The sequence below is a fragment of the Sabethes cyaneus genome, chromosome 3 (assembly GCF_943734655.1).
Source record: "Sabethes cyaneus chromosome 3, idSabCyanKW18_F2, whole genome shotgun sequence".
Taxonomy (NCBI): Eukaryota; Metazoa; Arthropoda; class Insecta; order Diptera; family Culicidae; genus Sabethes; species Sabethes cyaneus.
The window spans coordinates 99,767,608-99,791,723 of NC_071355.1; the positions used below are offsets into that span (position 1 = coordinate 99,767,608).

The following is a 24,116-nucleotide window of genomic DNA, read 5'->3' on the forward strand; positions in this document are numbered from 1 at the left end:
TTGAAATTGGCAGAATCGATGACGACTAATTTCACCTTAACACATTTGACATGTTTGACAATGATTTTCAAACAATACTTTTACATACTTTTCTAGAATATAATACATATATTATAATTTGCTATCGTCAATATTGGAGAAGAAAATTCAAATTTTCTTGTAAAAATCATGCAACTTTCAAAAGCAAACTCCCAAATATACAAAAACTTGCAAGCTATTCATTACCCATGTGAAAGTACACACTACTACAAGATGCTAAACAAATTATCCTGATGCTACATGAAGCAGTTCAATTTGACAAATAAAAAGCGTGAAAAAATCGGGTAAAAAACGTGACAAAATCGGGTTACCACTGTATTTCACAAGACCATTTTGCATTAACGCTTTCTTGTAAGTTTTAGAAAATGGCCTTTGTTAAAAAAAGTTCTGCTCTTTTGTACACTGATAAGGTAGATAAGTCGAATTTGATTAATGTTTGCATATTTGTTAGCCTCATGTTTCATAGCAATTACGTAGGTACATAATGAAAATTTCATTGATTTCATTAAATGGTGAGACCCTTTAAAGCATTTTTGAAATGTGAAGCAAAAAGCATAAATTGAATAGTGAATACATATATAATTCAATACATAGGGGTCAGTCCCAGCGTAGTGGTTAGCATTCATGCCTCTCACGCCGAGGACCCGGTTTTCAAATCCCAACCCCGCAGAAGTCACGAATGACCCAAGCTAAGCTGGTTAAAGTGACTATAATCAAACAAAAAAAAAATTCAATACATATGAGATCAGATAAAGTGAAAGTCAATAGTAACTGATAACAATTCTACAACTTATGCAGATAATCTTCGACCCAAATTCGAAATGACGCACAAAAGCGATAACAACACGGCAAAACACCGGCGCACCTTATGAATGCCATTTTAAATCAAAAACAGCACTCCACCGCGAGTGGTTTATTTTGAAGCTGTTCTGAGCGCGATCTGCCCAAACAACGTAGTCTGTTTTGGTTTTTAGCGAGTGTATTCATGCGATGAATTCCGCGGACCGACAAACACATGATGAATACCGCCGACGGACGGCGCGACGTCACAATTTGAACCGCAAGTACAGAGCAGCGTCATGCGAATGCCAAGTTCATAACCGATCGGCAACCGTCGCTAAGCGGCAGTTCTCAACATAAACTCGAACAGTGAACAGCTAGCAAAAGCAAAAGGAAATAAGTGAATGAAAAGTAAACGTTGGTCTCCATAGTAGTTAGTATTAGGAAACCAGTTCAACAGCTGATTGGGCCGACACAGTGACGAAAAAGTGCCAACTTTAAGTGCCTTAGTATGCGAAGGCAGTGAAGTGTTAGGAGCATTAATCTCGCGACGCAAGGCCTTACTCGGAGTGTCGAAACGTTTTTCTTTGAGAGGTCATTTAACTTATAAGGTACGCTTTGGGTTTATGAATAATTAATCAGAATGGATGCCCTTTGTCAATAGTGTCAGTATAAAGGAACCGAGACGGTGCGCCAAACAGAAGGATTAAAAAATGTGACTCACATCGCAGTTCGAAACAGCTGTACGGTTTCTCAGCTTGTAAATTGACAGCAAAAAGAAGTGAAGCTCTTTGTGTCGAACGATCCACGGTACATGAGAATGTATGACCGTAAATATACTTGCGAGGAAAATTATTTTTGCTCGTATATGTAAAATAAAAAAATAAATAAAATATTCGTATATGGTACTTTTGCTTGCAAAACACAGGAAAAACGAACCAGTTTCCTCGCTAGTGACGCAGTGTGTTCGGTGAAATACCCTTTGCGTGTGGGCCAATGCCTTAAGCATGGAAGCGCACTAAAACTACCAGACACATATTTTTATTCCACTAGTTGATATTACAGAACAGCTGAACCGGTTCTTTGACATTTGTTCTATAGTGTTGAACTGGCAGAATCGTTATCAGTATCTGCTATGGTTTCACAATCGTTTAATGATTATTTTTGCTGCATAAATTTTTGCTTTATGGATGAAACTACTGACAATCAACCATATTTATTTGCTTATTGGCATATGTGTAGTCTGGTCGAAAGCTAAGAACATGAAAATAAGTTTTAATTTTTTGCTGCCTTCTTAGTGGGACTGTATAATCCAGTTCAGAAATTCGGAATATTGTTGCGCTATCGTATGACTCTTATTCAATGACATTAACTTCTTAAGGGCATCCATCGATCTTGTTGGATCAAAACCTTGCAACTGGCTTTGTTGGCCTCGGACAAAAGTAATCAAACAAAGCCATTCAACGGAGGGATCAGTATCCTCCACAATAGTTCAATAACCATAATCAAGTCCGATATTATCCGTCTTCTCACTTGGCAGGTTCAGTCAGGCATCTCTCGGCTATTGCCATGCGGGCGCTCTACGAAGAAATAGCTTGCCTTGGTATGCATCCGTAGAATCTTCATTCAACATCGCAAGTACCTAGTGTATAGTGCCGACAGCAACCGACACGCTCAGCACCAATCAGTGAAAACGTGATTTCCAATTCAGACTAAAGTGAGACTGATTTGTTCGCGTCATCACCCGGCAAGGCAAATAACCACCGGCCCATCCCACGAAAGTATTAGCAAATTCAAGCAACTAGCTACTGAGAGTGATCTGATTCGGTGTATACATATATAGCAATGAATACCAGTTGAATTTAACAATCGAATTTTTGCAATCAAGACCAATCGAGAAGAATTGGACCCACTGTGTGAGGGGTCAAAAGTGTATAGAATATCAACAAGCTGAACGAGAATAAGACAGGTTGCAGTGAGAACAATCAATCGTTTGAGTACTTAGTTTAGCATATTAGCTCCCGTTCACGAAGTGTGTAACAATGGCCGCGAGTAAACTATTTAGAATTATTTTTATTCTGACAGCATCTATTGTCAGTATAGACAGTGCCAAAATTTTAGCAATTTTCCCGGTGCCTTTCAAAGAACATCAGCTTTTGTATAGGCCAATGATCGAATCTCTGGCCGATAAGGGACACGATATTACGTTATTAACTACGGATCCAATCGATTTGCGGAAAACCGGAAAAGGATCACTTACGCACAGGCTAGAGCAAATTGATTTGGGATTTGTCTACAATTTGCCCATTCTAGAAGATTTTCATAAAGATAACCTTGACGCCAGAGATATGCTGCAGAATGTGTTCAATGTGATGAGAAAAATTTCCGAAGCTGAATTACAGCATCCTCTAGTGCAGGACCTGATTCTGGGCAATGCCCGGTTCGACGTGGTTATAGTCGAATGGTCTGGAATAAGCTTGATGAATGCATTCGCCTATCGTTTCAATGCTCCGCTGGTCGGAGTTGCTAACGGCGGCGCATATATCAATGCCCACGAAGCGCTCGGAAATCCTAACCATCCGATCGGATATCCGAGCATTTTTATGCCGTTCTCAGAAGACCTCAGCCTGCCGCAGCGGATTTCCAGCGTACTTTTCACCATCTGGTACCGGTAAGTAGCCATATTACTAGTTAAAATTATTTTGTTGCGTATTTACTCAACGAAATGTATGTCTTTTCATTACTTTCATGCTAAATTAAAATTTGGTAGATTAAGAAAATCACAAATTTATGGCAGTAAATCACTCAAATATTTCATTTAATAGAAAAATTGCTTTAAATTTGTGCGAAAATATTCATTCAAATTATGTTTCATTACTGGTTATACATTTTTGTGGGACATTTTTTAAATCTTAAAGTCTGTTACGATTATCATTTGATCAAATTAAACTCAGTTTCTGCATTTAAAACAATTATACAAGCCTTGTTTTATAAAACGTGTTCGTACAAAAAGATGCCTTGATATTTTATTAAAATTACCATTTGCTTTTCAATTATCAAAATGGCATCTAAGCCAGAGAAACAAGGGCTTAAAATTTGGCTCGCTCGTCGCGAAAATCACGTAGAGGTAGCGAAATCGTTAAAAATGATTAAATCAACTGTTCCCAATATAATAAAATATTCGCGGGATGATTGTCAACAGCCAGGAAGCCAGGATCGGAGTAAATCGAAAGCCGAGTCGTAGTCACGACAAGAAAGAGTGGGCAACGAGTTCAAGCGCACCATCAACCTCTTCGTCCGAGTTGTCGCAAACAAGCCAGAATGTCGTTTACAACCGTGTATCAAGCTAAAAAATGAGCCGGATTATCCACTTATTATAAGCTAGTGACGCCAAACGCAAAGATTATTGTTATGTTGATGTCTAAAATGCGATTCTGAAAGCTGTACACGACGATACTGCCGAAGTTCGACTGTGTAGTGATGAACGACAAAACTTATATCAAGACAGACTTCAAACAGCATTGTAAGGCAACCCAAAGGAGAAAGGCCGAAGTTCGCTGGGAAATATCTGGTTTGGCCGGGTATCTGTACGTATGGCTTGAAAAACGACATTTTCATTAAAACCCGGACCATCTACCAACAAATTTACCTGAACGATTGTCACTCGAATTCGATCTTGGGCAACTCGTCGCCAATTTCCCAGATGTCTTAGAAGTCAAAAATTACTTTCGACCTGGTCGAGCTACCTTGCACGGTGATTCCCCCTGTTACTGGTGCCGGTGGGGTTGTTGAAAAGAACTGTTTTCGTCGCACTGGCGTCCGATATCCTTACAACGTGTCTAGCCAACCGTACCCAATCGAGTTTCTCCTGATGTACGATGGGAATGTCTCCCAGCAGTGCCTGTAGCACATGAATCATACACCTTCTCCACTCTCCGCTTTCAGTGCCTCCAAATATCGTGCGCAGCATCTTCAAGTCCAAAAAGAACTTCCAGTCTATTAAGGGTTTTGTACATTGTCAACTTCGTATGGCGGCGTATTCTTCTTGATCGTAACGTTTTGAGAAGGGCAAAGTAGGCCCGACTTCCCCTTGAAAGCGTCGCTATTGTTGCTCTCCTTACTGATGTTGTTGTCCGCGGTCACCAGGAATGCCGAAACAGGCTTCATTTTCAGTCAAATGAGCATCTACTGAGCAAAAAACTGAAAATGAAGCCTGGCCCGAAGTCACGAACTTATCTACCACTCCATTCAAGAGCGATGTTGAACAGCATGCAGGATAAGCCGTCAACGGTGCTCAACGCTCGTCGCGACTCAAAGGGACTCGAGAGTGTTCCCGAGATGCGCACGAAACACATCACTCGATCCAGTGTAGTTCTGATCAGTCGCGCAAGTTTCTCCGGAAAACCGTGTTCGTGCATTATCTGCGATAGCTGGTCTCGATCGGCTCTAACGTATGCTGTTTTGAAATCAATAAAGATTTGGTGAGTAGGCGCGTTGTACTCCCGGCATTTCTGCAAAATCTATTGGATGGTAAACATCTGGTCCGTAGTTGCGCGATTCCCCATGAAAACCGCCTGGTAATTTTCTACGAAACCTTGTGCTATCGGTGATAGCCGGAGTATCTGGGAGAATACTTTGTAAGCGGCGTTTACCAGCGTTATGCCGCGATTGTTGCAACTTGCAACAGTTGAGATTATCCCCCTTGTTGTAGATGGGACAGACAACTTCTCCGGTAGCATCTCCTTCTCCCATATCATGTAAATAATCCAGTGAAAACCCGTTGCTACTTATCTATTTTTATTTTCCAATCAAAGATATACAAATTCTACACTTAGTAAGTATATTCCGCCGACTACAACACGCAACAGTTTCAAAAAGTTATTTCTTCCAAATCAAATATTTATATATAATATTTAGACTGTTTCCGAATGTCAGCCTTATCAAGCCGACGTTCAGAAATATTGCTCCTTCATGTATTAAAAACATTTGCTACTACATACTCATAAAATTTTGTCGATTCTCTATAGTTTAAAATTGTTTTACAAAACTGAAACAAATTAAGTGTCATATTTGGGACACCTTAAAATCTTTTGATTTACTACTATCCCATTCTTTTCAAATATTTACAAGCTTTGTTTTAGAGATAGAGATAGAGATAGAGAAAGAGAGAGCGAGAGAGGAGTTGGATTCCTGCTGAGCCCAGGGCACATGTGGCTCTGATAACTCACATGCGGCTATAATCACAATCAAGTAGTTTAACTTGCACCAGTTCACAAAGGCATCTAGTAAATCCTGCAACCGTCATCAATCGTCGACAGAGCGCACATAAGATACAATTTGAGATCATCTGCGTAAACAAGTATGCATCCGGCTTCAAGTAGTAACGCGATGTCGTTAAAGAATAGGATAAAGACCCCATATTGCTTCCTTAGGGAATACCAGATTTGTTAGTAAACACAGGTAAAACGGTAAATTATAACTTGACTTGCAAGACTCTATCACGTAAATATGAGCCAAGCCAACACAATAGTTGTTGCGAAGCTCCTAGACACTGCAGTTTTCGCAAGAGGATGCGGTGGTCAATCCGGTCGAATGCAGCCTTCAAACCCGTTTATACTGCATCCACTTATGCTTTTTCCTCGAGTTGCGCGATGCAACAGAAAGTGAAGTCCAGTAAATTAGTTGAGACCGACCGGCTAATGTACGCAACAAGCGTGGCGCCGATGTTGCATCCGACCACTCCCTTGTTATCGCTAAGACACGCTTGCGCGTCATACGTGTCCAGCGACAAAAGAAGAGAAAGTTGGGTGTCCACCAATTGGAGAATCCCCATGTGAAAAGAGCCTTTGTCGACCAACTTGAATCCCGAACCTTGGAGTAGCCGCCTAGCGGAACTATCGAAAAACAGTGGATCGGCAACAAGAACGGCTGCATCACGATCAGTGATGAAACCTCCGACAAAATGTGCAATGACTGGGGAGAGTGGATTTCGGATGAAACTTGAAGGACGATCGACAAGCGGAGAGAGAAAGCCGGCATCGAGCCGAATAGATGTGCAGTGCAAGTTAGATGACCTGTTACAGAACTGCCAGGTCGCAGGTCTCGCGGTCAATATAATAAAGATTTAGTCCAAGGTAGTGCACAATGACAATCTCACCAACTTCACAGTAGCGGAACAACAGGTTGAACAACAGGTGGAAGCCTTTCAATATTTTGGGAGCCAGACAACGCCCGACCGTGATACCAAGACTGATATAGCCTCACGGATCGGGAGTATCTTTGCAAGTCTACGAAACATATGGTGCTCAAACTAGATCACTCTACCAATCCAAATCAGAATTTTCAACTCAAACGTTAGATCCACATTACTGTAAGCCTATGAAATGTGGTACGCCTCAGCGAAGATAAAGCAACAGCTGTAGATGTTTATTAATCGCTACCTGCGATATATTGTGGCCTGACAGTTGGAAGAAGAATCACATCCAGAGGCAATCGGCGATGCAACTTAGCTAACGGCATCCGGGCTGTTGATGTGAACTTGTGCTGGCGACAGGTGAAAACTATGGCGGGTAACCGTCGCACAGTGGAATGGATTCATCGATTATCGACTTCGATAATTGTGACGAAACTATTAGAGATGTCACAATTGTGTTTTCTGTGAAGTTTCTCCGTTTTATGAAAGCTTTCTACTAGCCTTAGAAAATTAGGGCTTAAGGGAGAACTATCTACTTTACTTTAGTTACTTTACTTTAGTGGCAACGGTCCGTTACCGATCCTGCGCCGAACGAATTATGGTCCTCCAGTACCGTCGGTCCTGGGCTGCCGTTCTCCAATCCCCACGAACACCAGCTGAACGTGCATCGTCTTCGACAACACACATCCACCGGGTGCGGGGTCTGTCTGGTAGTCTACGGCCTCTTCCTGGTTCTCTGCTGAAAATAGTTCTGGCTACTCTTTCATCGGACATTCTAGCCACGTGTCCTGCCCACCACAGCCTGCCACATTGCACTACCTTCACTATATCAGCATATTTGTATACTTGGTACAGCTCGTGATTCATGCATCTGCGCCACACTCCATTTTCCATTTTGCCACCAATTATAGATCGCAGAATTTTACGCTCAAAACCCCAAGCACAAGCCCCCCTCGCCGATTAGCTTCCAAACCATGTTCTAGCATTATCTGGCACAGCTCATTTCGTTTGACTGAATCGTACGCCGCTTTAAAGTCCACAAACAGATGGTGTGTCTGCAAGTTGTACTCCCGGAACTCGTCAAGCAACTGACGCAGAGTAAACATCTGATCCGTCGTGGAGCGACCCTCACGAAAACCAGTTTGGTACTCGCCGATGAAGGACTCCGCTAAGGTCTCAGTCTGTAGAACAGGATACGGGAAAGCACCTTGTAGGCAGAATGGAGCAATGTAATTTCTTGTAATTTTTTGAAAATTGAGCAAATGAGACCATCCAACCAGTCCTCCGGCATTTGTTTTTCCTCCCAGATCCTGACAATGATCCGGTGGATTGCTTCGTACAGCCGCTCGCTCCCCGCTTTCAGAAGTTCATCCGGGATACCGTACTTTCCAGCAGCCTTACCGTTTTCAGCTCACTGATTGCCTTTTTAACCTGTGTTGGTGGCTCCACAGCTTGACCATCGCTTACAATTCCAATCATGTCCCTGCTGATCTCCGCATTTACCTCTCCATTCAACAATGTCTGGAAGTGCTCCGTCCACCTGGCTGCTACCGCCGTTTTGTCGGTAAGCTGGTTGCCGATGGCGCTATGATTGCCGGTTGCGCTATGATTGCACATCACAGGCATGGCAAAACTCCCGCATCTCACCGTTTTATAGAAACTCCGTGTGTCGTTGCTGGCGTATCGCTCCTCTGCGCCGGCGAGCACGTGCTCCTCGTACTCGCGTTTCTTTAGACGATGGATTCTTTTTTCCGCAACTCTAGTCTCTCTATACCTCTCTCTGTTTTGACGCGTTGCCGCAGTGAGCATGCGACTCCTGGTCTGGTTCTTTTCATATGTCACTCTCTGGCATTCGGCATCAAACCAGCTGTTACGCTGCCTTCCACGCGTCGTGCCTACCACCTCTCTCGCAGCCATTTCGATGGCACCATGAATGTTTCTCCACAGCCCATTTATATCTTCTCCTTCTACCTGCTGTTCTGCGATTCGTTGGGGGGGACTATCATAAATAGAAAAAATAACTTTTTTATTTCAAGCTTAACAGCACAGAAATATTTGTAGATAATATTGTTTTAAGAAACTTCACTAAAAACAGAAAGTGGTTGTCTCGTGAGGGGAAAAAGTTACGGAGCGAAACTTGTGGGTACCCCCTTATTCTTATATTGGTTTTATTCACATAACTCTTTTATTTCCACTCCAATAAACGTGAGATTTATAATTGGGTATATCGTAACTAAATTCTGATTAACGTAAACAATATGTATTAAAACCAATTGTACCAAAATTCACAACCAGACAACACTGTAGGCTAAAAGAATTTAGACAAAGACGGTTAACACTTTGTAAGTAACAAACAATTTATAACTCAGACAACAACAGCTAATAAAAATGGCGTAAAAAGTAAAATTTAGCGTCTACTATAATTTAATGACTGAACGGCCAAAACCACAATTACTAGATACATATATATCAGTCGAAAAACACCAGTTCATCGGTAAACTGTTCTATTCATACGGCCTGTCATATGTGCTGTTGATAAAATGGGATTGAATTGGTAAAACCCCTTCAACGTAGTGAAACGGTTGATAACAAAAACAATCTTTAATTTCTGTAAGGTAGCAGGAAAGCAATAACGTGTGCTCTTGTTTTGTTAAATTGTTTCCAAATGCACATAGAAATAACTCTGAAATATATTGAGCAGTGGACGTATACAATGTTACTACTTTAATAAATGTTACATACAACGCATGTAGCATGTATTTATGCTGCATACAGTATGTATACATGAATAATGATTACATGCATGGATACGATCACTAGAAAGCGACTTTTACGTAGTCCTGCGTCACCTACATATGTGGTCGTGTCATGGACACAACCCCTCTGATGTTTCATATCAAAAAGGGGTCGCGATTTTGGCACGGTTTCGACTTTGACAACATGAGCGACGCGCATTTGTTGCCAAATTCGAAATCCTACTGTAGTAAATTTGACCTGTGCTTGAGGTTTCAACCTGATATAATCACATTGCTATTTCTGGAAATGAATTATATCATTCTGACAGTGATCTCATAAAATAAACACCCTAAAACATCTAGTCATGCATTTAATGCCATGCTGTATGTACACTGGTAATTTGTAAACAATACCGATCGCCTACATCATTTAGTTTCATCTAGGTTACTGCTGATTGCCGGCTGTAAACGTTACCCAATCTTGTTTCTCGCTTTTTCTTTCAGTTTCTATTACTACGCCAGAGAAATCCCAAAGCAGAATATGATCGCCAGCGCAATATTCGGCCCGGAAGTACCGGATCTGTTCGAGATCGAACGGCAAGCTGATCTACTTCTGATTAATTGCTATCAAGCGCTCGGTAATGTACGCCCTGTGGGACCAACGACCGTGTATCTCGGGGGGATTCATCAGAATCACAATGTAGCCGAGGAAATGCCATATGACCTATACCAGTTCCTGGAGCAATCACCGGAACCAATCGTGTATGTTAACCTTGACCCCGCTGCCGATGAATGGAGACAGGATAAAATCGTTAAAGCACTGGAAAAACTGGATGCTACCGTCGTTTGGAACTGGAATAGTGGCCAATTTATCAACACCACGTCGAGAATTTATCAGTCGTTTAATTTGCAGCAGGAGCAGATTCTCGGTAAGCCTAGCTAACGTAAACGTAAATAGCTTTGCCTTTGCTTTTCTATTTTTTTTTTTTTTTTTGATATCGCGAACTTTTGGTTGCGTCAAACCGGAGGCTCACCGTGAGCCAGTCCAAGCGTGCATAAGACTGCCATATTGCGTAGCACTACTTTATTTCTGATTGTAGCAATATGGCCGGTTGGAAGCATGTGTGAAGGCCTACAATAGATGCAATGTTACTGTGGTTTTTTTACTATTGAATATCAATGACTGGAAATTGTGGTTGGTTTTCGAGAAACAGAAAAATATTGAAATATTGAGGTAAATCGACTAGCAATCTATTTTATTACAGAAGAAGATTATCTATAAATGCTATAGAAAAAACATTCAACAAACCATTGTCACTTTTTGAAAAAAATCTTGTAACGTGAAAAATCGCCAGAGAATCAGTTATGAACCACTTTAAATAGATTGGGAACGGTTTCGTAAATTTCCGGGTTAATTGACTTGAATGGCTCAAAACAAAAAAAAACTGTAGAAGCACCGCTAACAGATTATAAACATGCCAGTCGCGCACAGCTCGTGATATCTATAGCGAAATGCGAAGCAAAGACCTTGAAAACACGTTTTCTTGTCGGTTTTTGTTTTTACCCTTCTTTATTCACGTATCGAGAACGGGCGTGAATGAAAATGTTAGTCATTGTTGTTATTACCGCTGCTGTTGTTATTCGTAAATCACTATCAATACGCACATGGTTCATTTGAACACCGTAGATAAAGCAAAATATTTGGAACTCACAATAATTTATCGGTTTTGTACAAATTTTCTACGCCGAGCACTCTTTGCTGGGCAATGTGCAAATGGCAACGTCAAAACAACTTTTATCGCTAAATAAGTATATTCTAGACCCCATAAAGTGCTACTTACCATTCAAAAAATTAAATTGAATCGAAAATAATTATGATGTTTGTTCGTACTGCCCTAAAATAACCGTATGAGGGAAACATCGTTTCGCATTAATATTCTCCCTATTAGATCTGCTCTAAAACCGACGCGAAAAACAAGTTTACGCAAAAACATGTTGTTATTTCATAGTTTCGACGTAGAATGTGCAAGACCTAGGGGGAATAGACGCAAACACTTGAGAAGCTGGTACGGAGGAACTTGTTTTGATCTTCGCGAGCGACTAGTAAGCCTGCAAGTTGCTTCAAACGTGAGCTGGGGGCTTGTCGCGAATTATCTTGTTATTGTTCTGCGTCCATATTATTGGCACACAGTTTGTTTACGTTTTGCTACCATACGTTTACTGGGTAGTGCACGGGATACTGCATCGCAAAGGCGCAAAACCGCAATAAAATGTGTAATGACTGCCAAGAAAAAGCGTAAAATATGCGTAGGCGACAACAAACAGCTTTATGCAATGCAGGGAAATGCAGGCTGGTCCAATCAGCTATGCTATTATTTTTAGAAATTCGATCGGAGATTTGACTCCTATATGATTAAAAGTACATCGCTCCCCACTTTTAGTGTTTCTTTGAATCTAAAAAGTCGTCATCTGGCTTACAAATAAGATTGCCATTTTACCCTGTACTCTCCATATTGTTTACAATTTTTGTACGCCAATGCAATGTAGTGTTTACGGAAGTAGTGACCGGATTCCCTGACTATACTGTTACTAATCGTTATTGCAAAGATATATTTGCATATTCAAACTAGATACTGACATTGTGTGCTTCGCTGTTGAATTTGAAATTATTATATTTTCTCTTTTTTTTTCATATTGTCGCTTCCGAACAACAGCTCATCCGAAGGTCAAACTATTCATCACTAGCGGCGGTCAACGGAACATTGAGGACGCAATCCACAATCGCGTTCCGGTTTTCGGTATCAGCCATTCGAGCTCGCCTGAACACTATCTACGTCAGGTTGCCAAATATGAGATCGGAATTATCTCGTTGATTGACTTCGAAACGCAGGCGACAATCGTCGAAAAATTGCAGGATGCCTTTCTAACAGATGTGTAAGTATATAGAGTACGGAGGGGGAGTATTTTCAGCAGGTTTCTAAATTCAGCCTATTTGCCTTTTCTTTCGCCAATGAAAATACTTTGCCGACATACAATTTTAATATGTTATAACTAATTTCTCAAGACTGTAAGTAATCTACTATTTTTTATTCAAAGAACGTCAAAACCACCTGTTCTTCCACTAGAACCAGGCCATAGGCCGAAAAAATAGATGCTATCGCTTAATGGGCCGAAAATACCCTCCGGTGCCCTACTCTGAAGATGACTGATCAATGATAATGCGTGAAATTTAAGCCTGCACGAGGCTAGCTCACTAGAGTCTAAACATAAAGTGCACCTACTTTATGAAATTCATCGCGTTAAATATTGTAGTAGGCCTCAGTTTGTTTTGCCCGTTTTGTACGTAAATGTTTTTTCCATTCATAACGCTGAAAATTAAGTTTGGTTGTTAAGGAAACATAGTAGGAAATTTTTCGATGGCAGAAATCATAGCTTGCAAATGAATGGGGAGAAAACTGTTTGTTTATTCCAACGAATGTACTGACGTTACAAAAAAGATAGTCGCGGAGTAGCTAGCCTTGTATATTTTAGTCGTGTGTACCGTCAATATTGACAGGCGAACGATTCAAAGCCAACTATACTATAAACTACTAAATGGAATAAATATCAGCAACAGTTTAAATATTTATTTTTACACCAAAAATCGAGTGCTGTTTTTATTTTCGCAGTATATCAACAGCAGTTTTGCATTATTGCATTGAAAGTATCAATTTGTGCTTTTATCATACATACATCGGGTGGTGAACACTTTCCTATACCGCTTGAGACGGTTCAGTTCTGAAAAGGTTACAATGAATACAATGTAGCATAGAAACAAAAATAACACTCTTAAAACCACAATTTTGACTTTTGACTACTTTGTGATAATGAACTACAAAATTTAATTTAATTCATTGATATAGAATGTAGAATGTAGTAAAATTTGCAAGGTTTCGATTCTTTTACATACACACGTAAATTAGGCATATCCACACTTTGTGAGCAAACTACCACTTAGCATTGTGTTCCTAAACATACGTCGCGGCGTCGCGTGGTTAACACAAACGTAACAACCAAATTCTAATTCAAAAAGGTTGGTGGCAAAGCAATACGAAATGATATGAATTGAATTATAGCTATAAATTGATTAATCACTTTACAAACAAAAAGCGCATCTTGTCAGCGATATTTCAAATTACATATTGCAATAATTTTATAGGAAGTATACCAAAAAACTTACACTTTATCAATCTTCTTTTACTTTGCAGTTACCAATCAAACATAGACCAGCTCAACCGCATGCTCGCGGACCAGCCGATGAGCTCGCTTGACCGCGCAGTCTGGTGGATTGAATACGTTGTGCGCCACGGTGGTACTAGGCACCTGCGTGCACCGCAACTCTCGTGGTTCCAGTACTTGATGCTAGATGTCACACTGATGGTTGCCGTCCTAGCTACCGTGGCGATCTGGCTGATTACCTATCTACTTAGTCGTGCCATACGTTACTCCAAGAGTTTGCCGTTCGAAATGGTAACGCGTGGCAGCAGAAAATGCAAACTCACCTGAGCCAAACGTGAGCGGGAGAATGTGAAAGCAGCATGTTTTCTTGGGTAACTAACTGCCCAGCTGTTTGGGAGCTTTAAATAGCTCTAGGCGTATATTACGTGTTTCTTCGGACAACGGGTTAAACTCCACTCCCTCTGTTTGTACATAATTGAAAAGAACACCAAAAATGTATAAGTGTAGATTTCAATAAGCGACATCCTTCGTACTGTTAGTGTAAGAAATTAGTAATATGTCTTATCTTACAGGTATTTAAGTATACCAAATGTGATATTAGAATTACGACAACAACGTATAACAATGCAATAATAAATTACTAATCGCCGCGTAAATGAAATTTATTTATTTCGTCCTTCTAAAACACAGTAAGTTTAATTTTTGTCATGGTTAGAAAAAAGTATGAAGGTTTGTACTTAGGGCCACGAACGTTGGGTTTACGTAGAACTACGAATTTAAATACAATTCGATAATTCTGGATATTTTTCAAATGTTCAGCAGTTTGTTAGGTAAATCACAGCCTACCAGAAATCACAGGAATATTCACAGGGTTGTTTTCGGTATAATTTTTTTTAATTTGTTGTTCACCAAGAGCTCAATCACTAGAGTAGAATCACATGACTCACAACCTTTCTCAATTGGATTCCCCTTGGCATAATATCGTATGCAGCAATCCCCCCAATAAGACACAACAAACATTTTTGCTGTATAATTGCTTATTAGACGCCTAATTCCTGAACATAAGCTGTATAACGGTTGAATAATCTACTGTTAAAAAAAATGTTTGTTGGGGAACGCTAATAGGGACCGCCTTAATGAAATCCGCCTTGATGGAGTCTTTTTAGTATATGAGAATTGACTTAATTGGTTCCAACAGGGAATAACTTGTGATCCTGGCCGTATAGAACGTTGGTATCATCGACAAAGTCATTCAGTAGATCAAGGTTTTTTTTGTTGAATTGTAGTATTTCGGAATAGTGTCATTACATGGCGCTGGTGTACATATAATATCTTGTATAGGCGCTGATAACTGTCCAGAGAGTTGCGGTCTTCGACAAGGTTGCTCAAGTGACTGTCGCCTTCAAGATAGCATGAAAAATAGTTCATAATTTACTCATCAGATAGCGCTAGTGTATATGCGACTTTCCTGTGAACACTATAACTAATGATGCGTGTAATCAAAGATGTTAAAATTGTTTGCGTAAGAGCAGCCTTGCAGATGGTATAATCTATAATACAGAATTGTCTCAATATGTAGTGCTAGCGTACATGTAATATTCTTGTACAGGCTATATCTTACACAGCTGATTAACTAAACAGTTGTGGCACAAAATGGTCACATATAAACTAGCGCCGCTCTCTTAGAAAATTCTGAGCTTTTCTCCAGACCATCAAGAATAGTAATGACTAAACCACGGCTCGCGAGCCGCATACGACCCTTCGTGATGATTCGTGCGGCCCGCGGACTGATCTGAGGAATGGCGGACTTATGAATAATTTTTTTGATGACACAGGGATCACTCAGTTCAATCGTGATACCTCGTACATATTGTAGATCTGATTGTTTTCCAGTTTAAATCTTGTGGTGATTCCTAAAAATCGGCTTTTGCTGCCGCCTATTTTACATTTTGTTATGCACAAGAGTGGCCAGAGGTCATTGCGGCCCGCGGACTCAGGGAGCGATCTAATTTGGCCTGCACCACGCCTATGCCTAGGTACCACTGATCTAGAAGGTGACAGTCTCTTAAACAACCTTACCGAAGTCCAAAACTCTATAGACAATTCTGTACTACTTCTAGAATTAACAACTTTTCCGAACAAAATAACATCCGAGATGACCTAGATCATGAGATATAGCGTTGCGCATATACAATAGCGCCGCCCATTGAGAAAAACTATTTTACATATTATATTGAATGTGACAGTCTCTTGAACAACCTTCCAGTAGGCGGCAACTTTCTAAATAGTCAGAAGTGCAAGATACAGCTTATACAACAATATTACATATGTACTAGCGCCACATAGCGATAACATCCTGAACTACTCCGTCTGTACCCGAAAGGCCTCAATTTACTGAACAACTATTTTGAACTTACTATTTTCTTGCAAGCTAAATTTTGGCAAGCCCGCATTTGGGTAACGGTGAACAGCGGTGTCATAGTAGTTTGAAGGTTATTCGTAACTTCTTCCCTACAACATGGTTCATGATTCATGATTCATACGCCTCCACCGTTCTTTACTTTCTATTTGTACTCCGCCAAATATCGTCCGCAGTACCTTCCGCTCGAACACGGCAATGTCCTCCGTGAGCAGCGTCACGGCTTCTATAAAATCTATAAAGTCTATAAAAAACTACCGGTCTAATAAGTGTTTTGTACATTGTCAACTTCGTACAACAGCGTATGCTTCTTGATCGTAGCGTTTTACGAAGGGCAAAGTAGGCCTGATTTCTCGCTGGAATGCGCCATTGGGGTTGCTGTCCGCGGTCACCAGCGATCCCAAATACACGAACTCATCTACCACTTCTAGTTCATCACGTCGATGGTACGTACGTATGGGGATAGTCATACCATCTACTAGAGCTGCGGTAACACACACGAGCTGGGCACAGCTTTTATAGTGATGGGCGAGCTGCAGAAGCGGGTGATCTGGTGGTGGCCGATTAACCCCTGAATGTGCAGATCAAGAATCAAGGGTCGATTCTTTAATATTAGCATAATTAACGTGCACAACCCTCACCTCGGAATTACGGATGATAACAAAGACGCATTTCACGCGCAGTTGGAGCGTGAATACGACCGCTTCCCAAGACATGATGTCAAAATTATCATCGGGGACTGTTATGCTCAGGTTGGTCAGGAGGAGGAATTCAAACCTGTGATTGGACGGTTCAGCGCACACCCGCAACAGAACGAAAACAGCCTAAGACTTGTCGATTTCGCCGCCTCAAAGAACATGTACATACGTAGTACTTTCTTCCAGCATAACCTCTATCATCGGTAGACCTGGAGATCACCCAAGCAGACAGAATCACAAATAGACCACATTCTGATAGATGGTCGGCACTTTTCAGACATTGTCGACGTCAGAACCGGGCGGGGCCAACATTGATTCGGATCACTACCTAGTGATGTTAAGGATATTTTTTTTGATTATAGTCATTTTAACAGCTTAGGTCATTCGTGACTTCTGCGGGGTTGGGATTTGAACCCGGGTCCTCGGCGTGAGAGGCGTGAATGCTAACCACTACGCCGGGATTGACTCCTGATATGTCAAGGATATGTCAAAAACAATCTGTTGTTGACAACATACGATACCGGCATCCGCCACGGTACAATCCAGCGCGACTGAAGCAACCGGATGTCGCTGAAAACTACACGTTATCTCTCGAAACCGCGCTGCCAGAAGAGGGTAAGCTGGATGAAGCCCCTTTTGAGGACTGTTGGAATGCCGTGACAACAGCCATTAACAGCGTAGCGGAGAACGTCCTAGGCCGTGTGGCACCGAATCGACGTAACGAATGGTTTGACGAGGAATGCCAGCAGATATTGGCTGAGAAGAACGCAGCGCGGGTATAAATGCTGCGTATAGCCACCCGTCAGAATGTGGAGCGATACAAACAAAAGCGGAGACAGCAAACCCGACTTTCAAAGAGAAGAAACACCACCAAGAGGAGTAGGAGTGCGAAGAACTCGAGTAGGTCCGCTCTCTCGATACACGGAAATTCTATCAGAGACTCAATGCATCTCGCAAAGACTTTGTGCCGCGGGCCGAAATGTGCAGAGCAGGGTTGATTTGCTCTTTTTACTTCTTTTTTGCTCTTTCGACTACAGCGCCTCAGCCAAACAGAATTCGAAAAAGTGATTTATAGGACAAGTATAGAGTTACTTATTATCTACAATATTATTGAAGAAAGTATAGTATAATTTTTGTATTTATAGCGTTACAGAGCTGCAATGCCATTGGTAGCAAAAAGAGTGCTCTTTTGGATACCAGCGGGGTATCAGCCCCATAGCGTCATAAATATAAAAGATAAAACTATACTTTCTTCAACAATATTGTAAATAATAAGTAACTCTACACTTGTCCTATAAATCACTTCTTTGAATTCTGTTTGACTGGGACGCTGTAGTCAAAAGAGTAGAAATAAAGTAAAAAGAGCAAATCAAGTCTGGTGCAGAGCTAAAAATGGAGGTATCTTGGCTGACAACCGTGCGGTAATCGAGAGGTGGAAGCAGCACTACGATGAACACCTGAATGGTGTACATGCGGAAGACCATGATAGCGGAGGAAGTGGCCTCATTGGTGTAGCAAGCAAAGAAGATATGCCACCCCCATCGATAAGGGATGTTAAATAGGCTGGATTGTGAGAACTACAGAGCGATCACTATCCTGAATGCCGCCTACAAAGTGCCGTGACAAGTCATATTCCAACGACTATCGTCAATTGTGGGAAGTTACCAGGCCGGCTTCATGGAGTGTCGGTCTACAACGGACCAAATCTTCACCCTGCGGCAGATTCTTCAGAAGTGCTGCTTTGCTGACGACGTAGATGCTGTCGGGAGAACATTTGAGGCGGTGGAAGATCGGTACACTAGACTGAAACGCGAAGCAGAGAAGATTGGTTTGGAGATAAATACGTCTAAAACGACAGGGCCCGCTTGGGCTTGGTTTTCGCATCGAATCCGGTAGGAACAAGATGAAGAGGATCACAGCGAACGAGGTGGCAAGACCAGGTGGAGCGAGATCTGGCGAGTACTGGGTTTTTATTTGCTGAACTTTTACCAAGGGTAAGTCGCTTCTAGAACACTCTATGCACCTTATGTGTGCCAATTTTGTTCATGGCGTAGTTTCCTGTGCCGGTTAGGTGCCGATCACGTCAAACTTGTGCTTATTTATGATCAACGAGCTGAACTGTGTAAGACATCATACCAAAGATGATGCCTAGCACAATATTCTCAGCGACTTTCCCATTGACTATAACTAAACTTTTCTGGACGTTTCAGTTGGATATCTCCACTGGAAAAAGTGTAAGGCTTAATGGGTTAAACCTTAACTTCTAGTCGATAGTAACACCTAACTCTAGAGTAGAGTTAAGGGGGGACCGTACTCTAGAAAGTCGGGAAAATCGAAATTTATTTTTTTTTTTTTGCATTTTAGAGAGGCTTCTACCTTTTGAAATATCATGCCAAATGGATCTTTTGATATCTAATCTGGTTGAAAAGTTACGGTAAAAACTGAGGAGTCACCGCCAGGGAAGTGCATCGCTGTACGAAACTTAATAGTCACTATTTTGGCATCCCATAAGTACAAAATTCCTCTTCAAATATACCTGGACCAATTACCAGAGGATTAGTCATCCCTAGAAAAATTAACCTAGTTTTTTGAATTAAAAACAATTATAGTTAGACAGGTTTAGATAATAAAAACTTGAGCGTAATTTTTATATGCATCACAGTTATAAAATCCCATGTATTAAATTGCATTTAATTTTAATTTACCGACGAAATAAAATGGTCGAAAAAATGTCAGGGGACCCTCCTAAAAATAAGCGCTAGTTCCGCCAATGAGTATAAATTATAAAAATAAGAAAGCCAAGCACACTGCCTTGAGGTACCACTGACGATATGAATAATATTCTGGAACGCGCGGTGTTCACGGTAACGATACGGTCCAACAAGTATGACTAAAGCCATTCAGTGAACCATGAGGCAAATCCGATGTGATTGAATTTGCAAATGACAACATTGTGTGGTACAATATCAAAGGCTTTCGCAATATCAAAATAAATGGAATCCACTTTAGATTGTAACTCACGAAACACAGCTGTCACATTCCACATTAAATTCGATGTTGCTAAGCGATGCTTCATGACGCCGTGCTGGCTGTTAAAGATGACCGGCGCAACTATGTTCAGTATTTCTAGGTTCGGTAGACGGAATTCATCGTCTCTTTTGTCAAGGTACCAGTAAACATTGGGCAACATTTAGGAACAACTTGCATGCTACAGGTTGCCAATCTAAACGCACTTCAAGCGTCTTCCATTTGTGTTGACAATATAATGAATCTGTCTCAAGCCATTGGCAAACATTGGATATGGAACTAATTTTACATTTCAAACTACAATAATAGCACAAACTATATAGTTTGTGATAATAGCCATTGAATTACTATAGAAAATTTTTCGCTCGAAGAAGAATCACGGTCTGCACATTCACTTTAGTCAAAAAACGTAATTTATGGTAGTTGTATTTCATCTACCACCTGCATCATAACCAGTTTTGAGTCAAGCCTGGACTTAACCGATCTCCATTAACCGGAACAGTTCATTGCCCAAATTGAAATAAACTTTGCGACTCCTTTCTGATCGATTTTCCGATCAGCTACACAATTAAAAAGCTTTCGTCATTAGACCCTTTAAGCTTTCAAGCTTATGTAAACAAATGCAAACTGCTGTACAGCGAAGAGAATATTTAAATAGAAAAAATGTTAAAAGGAAGAGAAAAAAAACATTTAAAGAGCCATCATCATTACCCAACTGAGGGAGGGAAAATCGATGCTTTTAAAATTCTGTCCACAATAAGTAGCAACACCGTACCCTAACTGCGCTGATCCTAAAAATGAATTCAGTCTGTTTGTACTCAAATGAACATTAGTATTCAATTTAGCAATATGTGCAAAATGTTTGATTACTTATGTGCCCAATTTATCATTTCGACCGCCACATTAAAAAATATAAAACTCTGTTGTAGGATGTGAACTTGATTAGTTTATTATGAGATTAGTTAACGCCATTATTCTGACGACGAGGTGTGTAAATTGTAAAAAATAACGTTTAAAATAAAATTGAACCGCGTATACCGATGTACACAGGTATCGACGGAACTGCTAAGCTTTATGGTCGTAAACATCAGTAATAAATCGGAATGGTGTTCATACAATATCCATGCAATAAAGAACTAGGTACAACTTTACAGAAAAAGTAAATACACGGCAATATTTAGCTGAGGAGCTTCAAGTGCCTCCCATTTTAATTGGCTCTTAGGAAATTAATTATTTATTTATCTACGTCTTCAACCCCACAGCCACTTTCGTTATAGATTTTCACGCCTAGTTGACCGCCTCTCCGGTAGCTAAAGCGCAGCCCGACATTGATGGGAGTTGTATAAACCCTGCGAACGTGCCAGCTCTACTTTGATTGTTTGTATTCACATTTAGCTCATTTATTTCTTTACGTTTTGTTCTGCGAAGTTACATTTCAAACTCAAACTCAAACTCAAACTCCAATAGAGCAAAGAGGAGTAAAACTCAAAACTCACGTCTGCCCATAATCGTCAAACCACGAAATTGGTGCACACTAATGAATTAGTTTTAATCGATGTCGGACATTGAGGTTGCAGCCTAATTTGCTGTAGCCAAGCAACGGCCATTGATACAGCTGAACGTATTGGGGGTAATACCAGCGCACCGGTGTGTTTCGATTCCAGGGAGATAAATAGTAAATATGTGCATCCGTGCACAACGAGCACTTTCCGTTTCAACGTACCAATTTTACAAGTGAAATTCCGAAGTCAACTATGGTTCCGCCAGGCGAAGAGTAAAAGTATGTGTTCATGTGATGTCTGTGCTTCAATCAAACGAAGAAATAATCACATATGCGCACGGAGTATCTGCTTTTGAAACGTGTATAAACCATTTTCATAATGCACGGAGTAAATAGAAATCTCATTATCAATCTTGCAGATACATTTGGTTGAATACATATCATACAATATGTTGATAATTCTACATTGTCGACTAGATGAACATTCTGCCTTATTTATACTAAGTATTTCTACAACAGAGTTTCAATGGCTAGTTTTAAGCAAAAGCGAAAGCAAAAACACTGCTCAAGCAGAAAGTCCCAGGCATCGAGGTATACCGACAATAGGAATAAAACCGATACAGTAAGATTGGCTGTCATTAAAAATATAACACCATTTTTATGTCTAGCTGAACATTGTTGTCTTATCCAGGTAGGCACAAATCAAAAAGCTCTTTTTACAAAGAAAGTAAAACCAACAGCAGCAGTGTGAGATCAAGATCATAAGATTGGCTGATTCCGTTTCGGTTGCAGCCAGATCTACAATTGATGACGATCAGTTATGCATCAGCCCCCTGTAGCTCAACAGTTGAATCTCGTCCGGAATCAAACGAACACGTGTTGGCACGTTTTGATGAGATCATTAAGGGAGCATTACATAAAGCCATGATATAAACATGACATGTTGACGTTTTCTGATATATCACTTACAGTGTTTATGGCCGTTTAGAGAGGAAAGAAAGAAGTGAAAAATAAAATATACTGGAAACAAGCAGAGGAAGCGTTCCTCAAGTGGTTTTGTTTCAAAAATACATTATTTTTATATTACACATGAATTCTTGAAGTTGTCAAATGTTAAGTAAAATCAACTCTTCTGGTCATAACTTCGACATTTTTATTACTTAAAACATAGTTTTTCGACTTTTCTTTGAAGCTTTCCACCACCTTTAATACAATGGGCATTGTTCTTAGTATTTGTTATTTTTGACTATTTTGGATGGATCAAACTTAGCAATATTAGGACTCAGATGAACAATTTGTATTTAAGAAGTCCTAATAAATCAACAAAAATAATAACTTAGCCAGATTTAAAATTAATTAGATAGTAAAATAATTCAAGATAATTGATAACATAGTTATGTTAAAGCTTTGATAAAACAAATTAATCGCACAGTCAATAGTATCAAGTAATAGAAGTTAAAGTTAAACGCTGATACTACGTTTTCGAATCGTAATTATTCGGCTCGTTGTGGGGTGAACGAGCACTAATATATAGTTTTCAAACGGTTATTAAAAGAGTAGTCAGATTACGATCACATCACTTATCAAGGTGAATCCCGATCCAACGAAACCTATGCTACTAACAAAACGCAACTCCTTCCTGTAATCTTTGCGGGGATGCAGAGGTTAACACGGTCCCTAAAACAACAAGGATTACGCTAACATTCCTTCCCCAATCCCGCCTGATTGCAAGGACGTGGCCGGCGCAGTTATTGATGCTTTAAATATCGAGTCACTGAATTTTTCACAGTGAGAATGATCGGTCACTCCCAACCCCATTCATTTGATTCATTGTGCAATTTCACTGATTCGGGTCAATCATTGAGTGCAACCATTGATATGTGCAATCTATCTAAGCTAAGCTAAGCTAAAGTTTTCTTTGAAGCTTTCCACCACCAAGAATAATTCCACGGAATATTTTTCCAGATAATAATTTTTCAGGATTGCTGAGAAAACTTGCTTACATTTCTATGCAAAAATGTTTATTCTGCAATACTGTATACAAGAGTTATGAATATTAAATAACAACGCGTAATTGTTTATGATATCAATATACGACTTAATAATAAAAATGACAGAAGATTCAAGTAGTTTCCAAAGGGATTATATTAATTGTCCTGAGCAACACGTCGCGGATAACGAGCAGGCTCTTCACCACAATTCTGCACTATAACAGCATATTCAACGATTGTAACATTTTCCGCTTAGGCGTTACTAGTTTATTCACCCGGGAACCTTGCCTAGAATGTGACAAAATAGTATACCATGCTGAAAATCCAGGATTCGAGTAACCGGCGCATCCAGTTATGAGAAGCGTTTCGGGCAACTTGGTTACTCGACTACTCACTCACTTATTCACTCATTCATACACTCACTCACTCACTCACTCACTCACTCACTCACTCACTCACTCACTCACTCACTCACTCACTCACTCACTCACTCACTCACTCACTCACTCACTCAC

The 24,116-nt window shown here is 40.4% G+C and overlaps 1 protein-coding gene across 1 annotated transcript; it reads left to right on the top strand.

Annotated features, from left to right (window-relative positions):
* Window positions 1–1,180: 1,180 nt before the first annotated feature.
* LOC128740542 (UDP-glycosyltransferase UGT5-like) lies at window positions 1,181–14,719 on the top strand. Its single transcript, XM_053836090.1, has 5 exons — window positions 1,181–1,430; window positions 2,360–3,490; window positions 10,252–10,676; window positions 12,462–12,681; window positions 13,995–14,719. Exons 2-5 carry the CDS (start codon window positions 2,862–2,864, stop codon window positions 14,290–14,292), a joined length of 1,572 nt encoding a protein of 523 aa, XP_053692065.1. The 5' UTR covers window positions 1,181–1,430; window positions 2,360–2,861; the 3' UTR covers window positions 14,293–14,719.
* The last annotated feature ends 9,397 nt before the right edge of the window (window positions 14,720–24,116 follow it).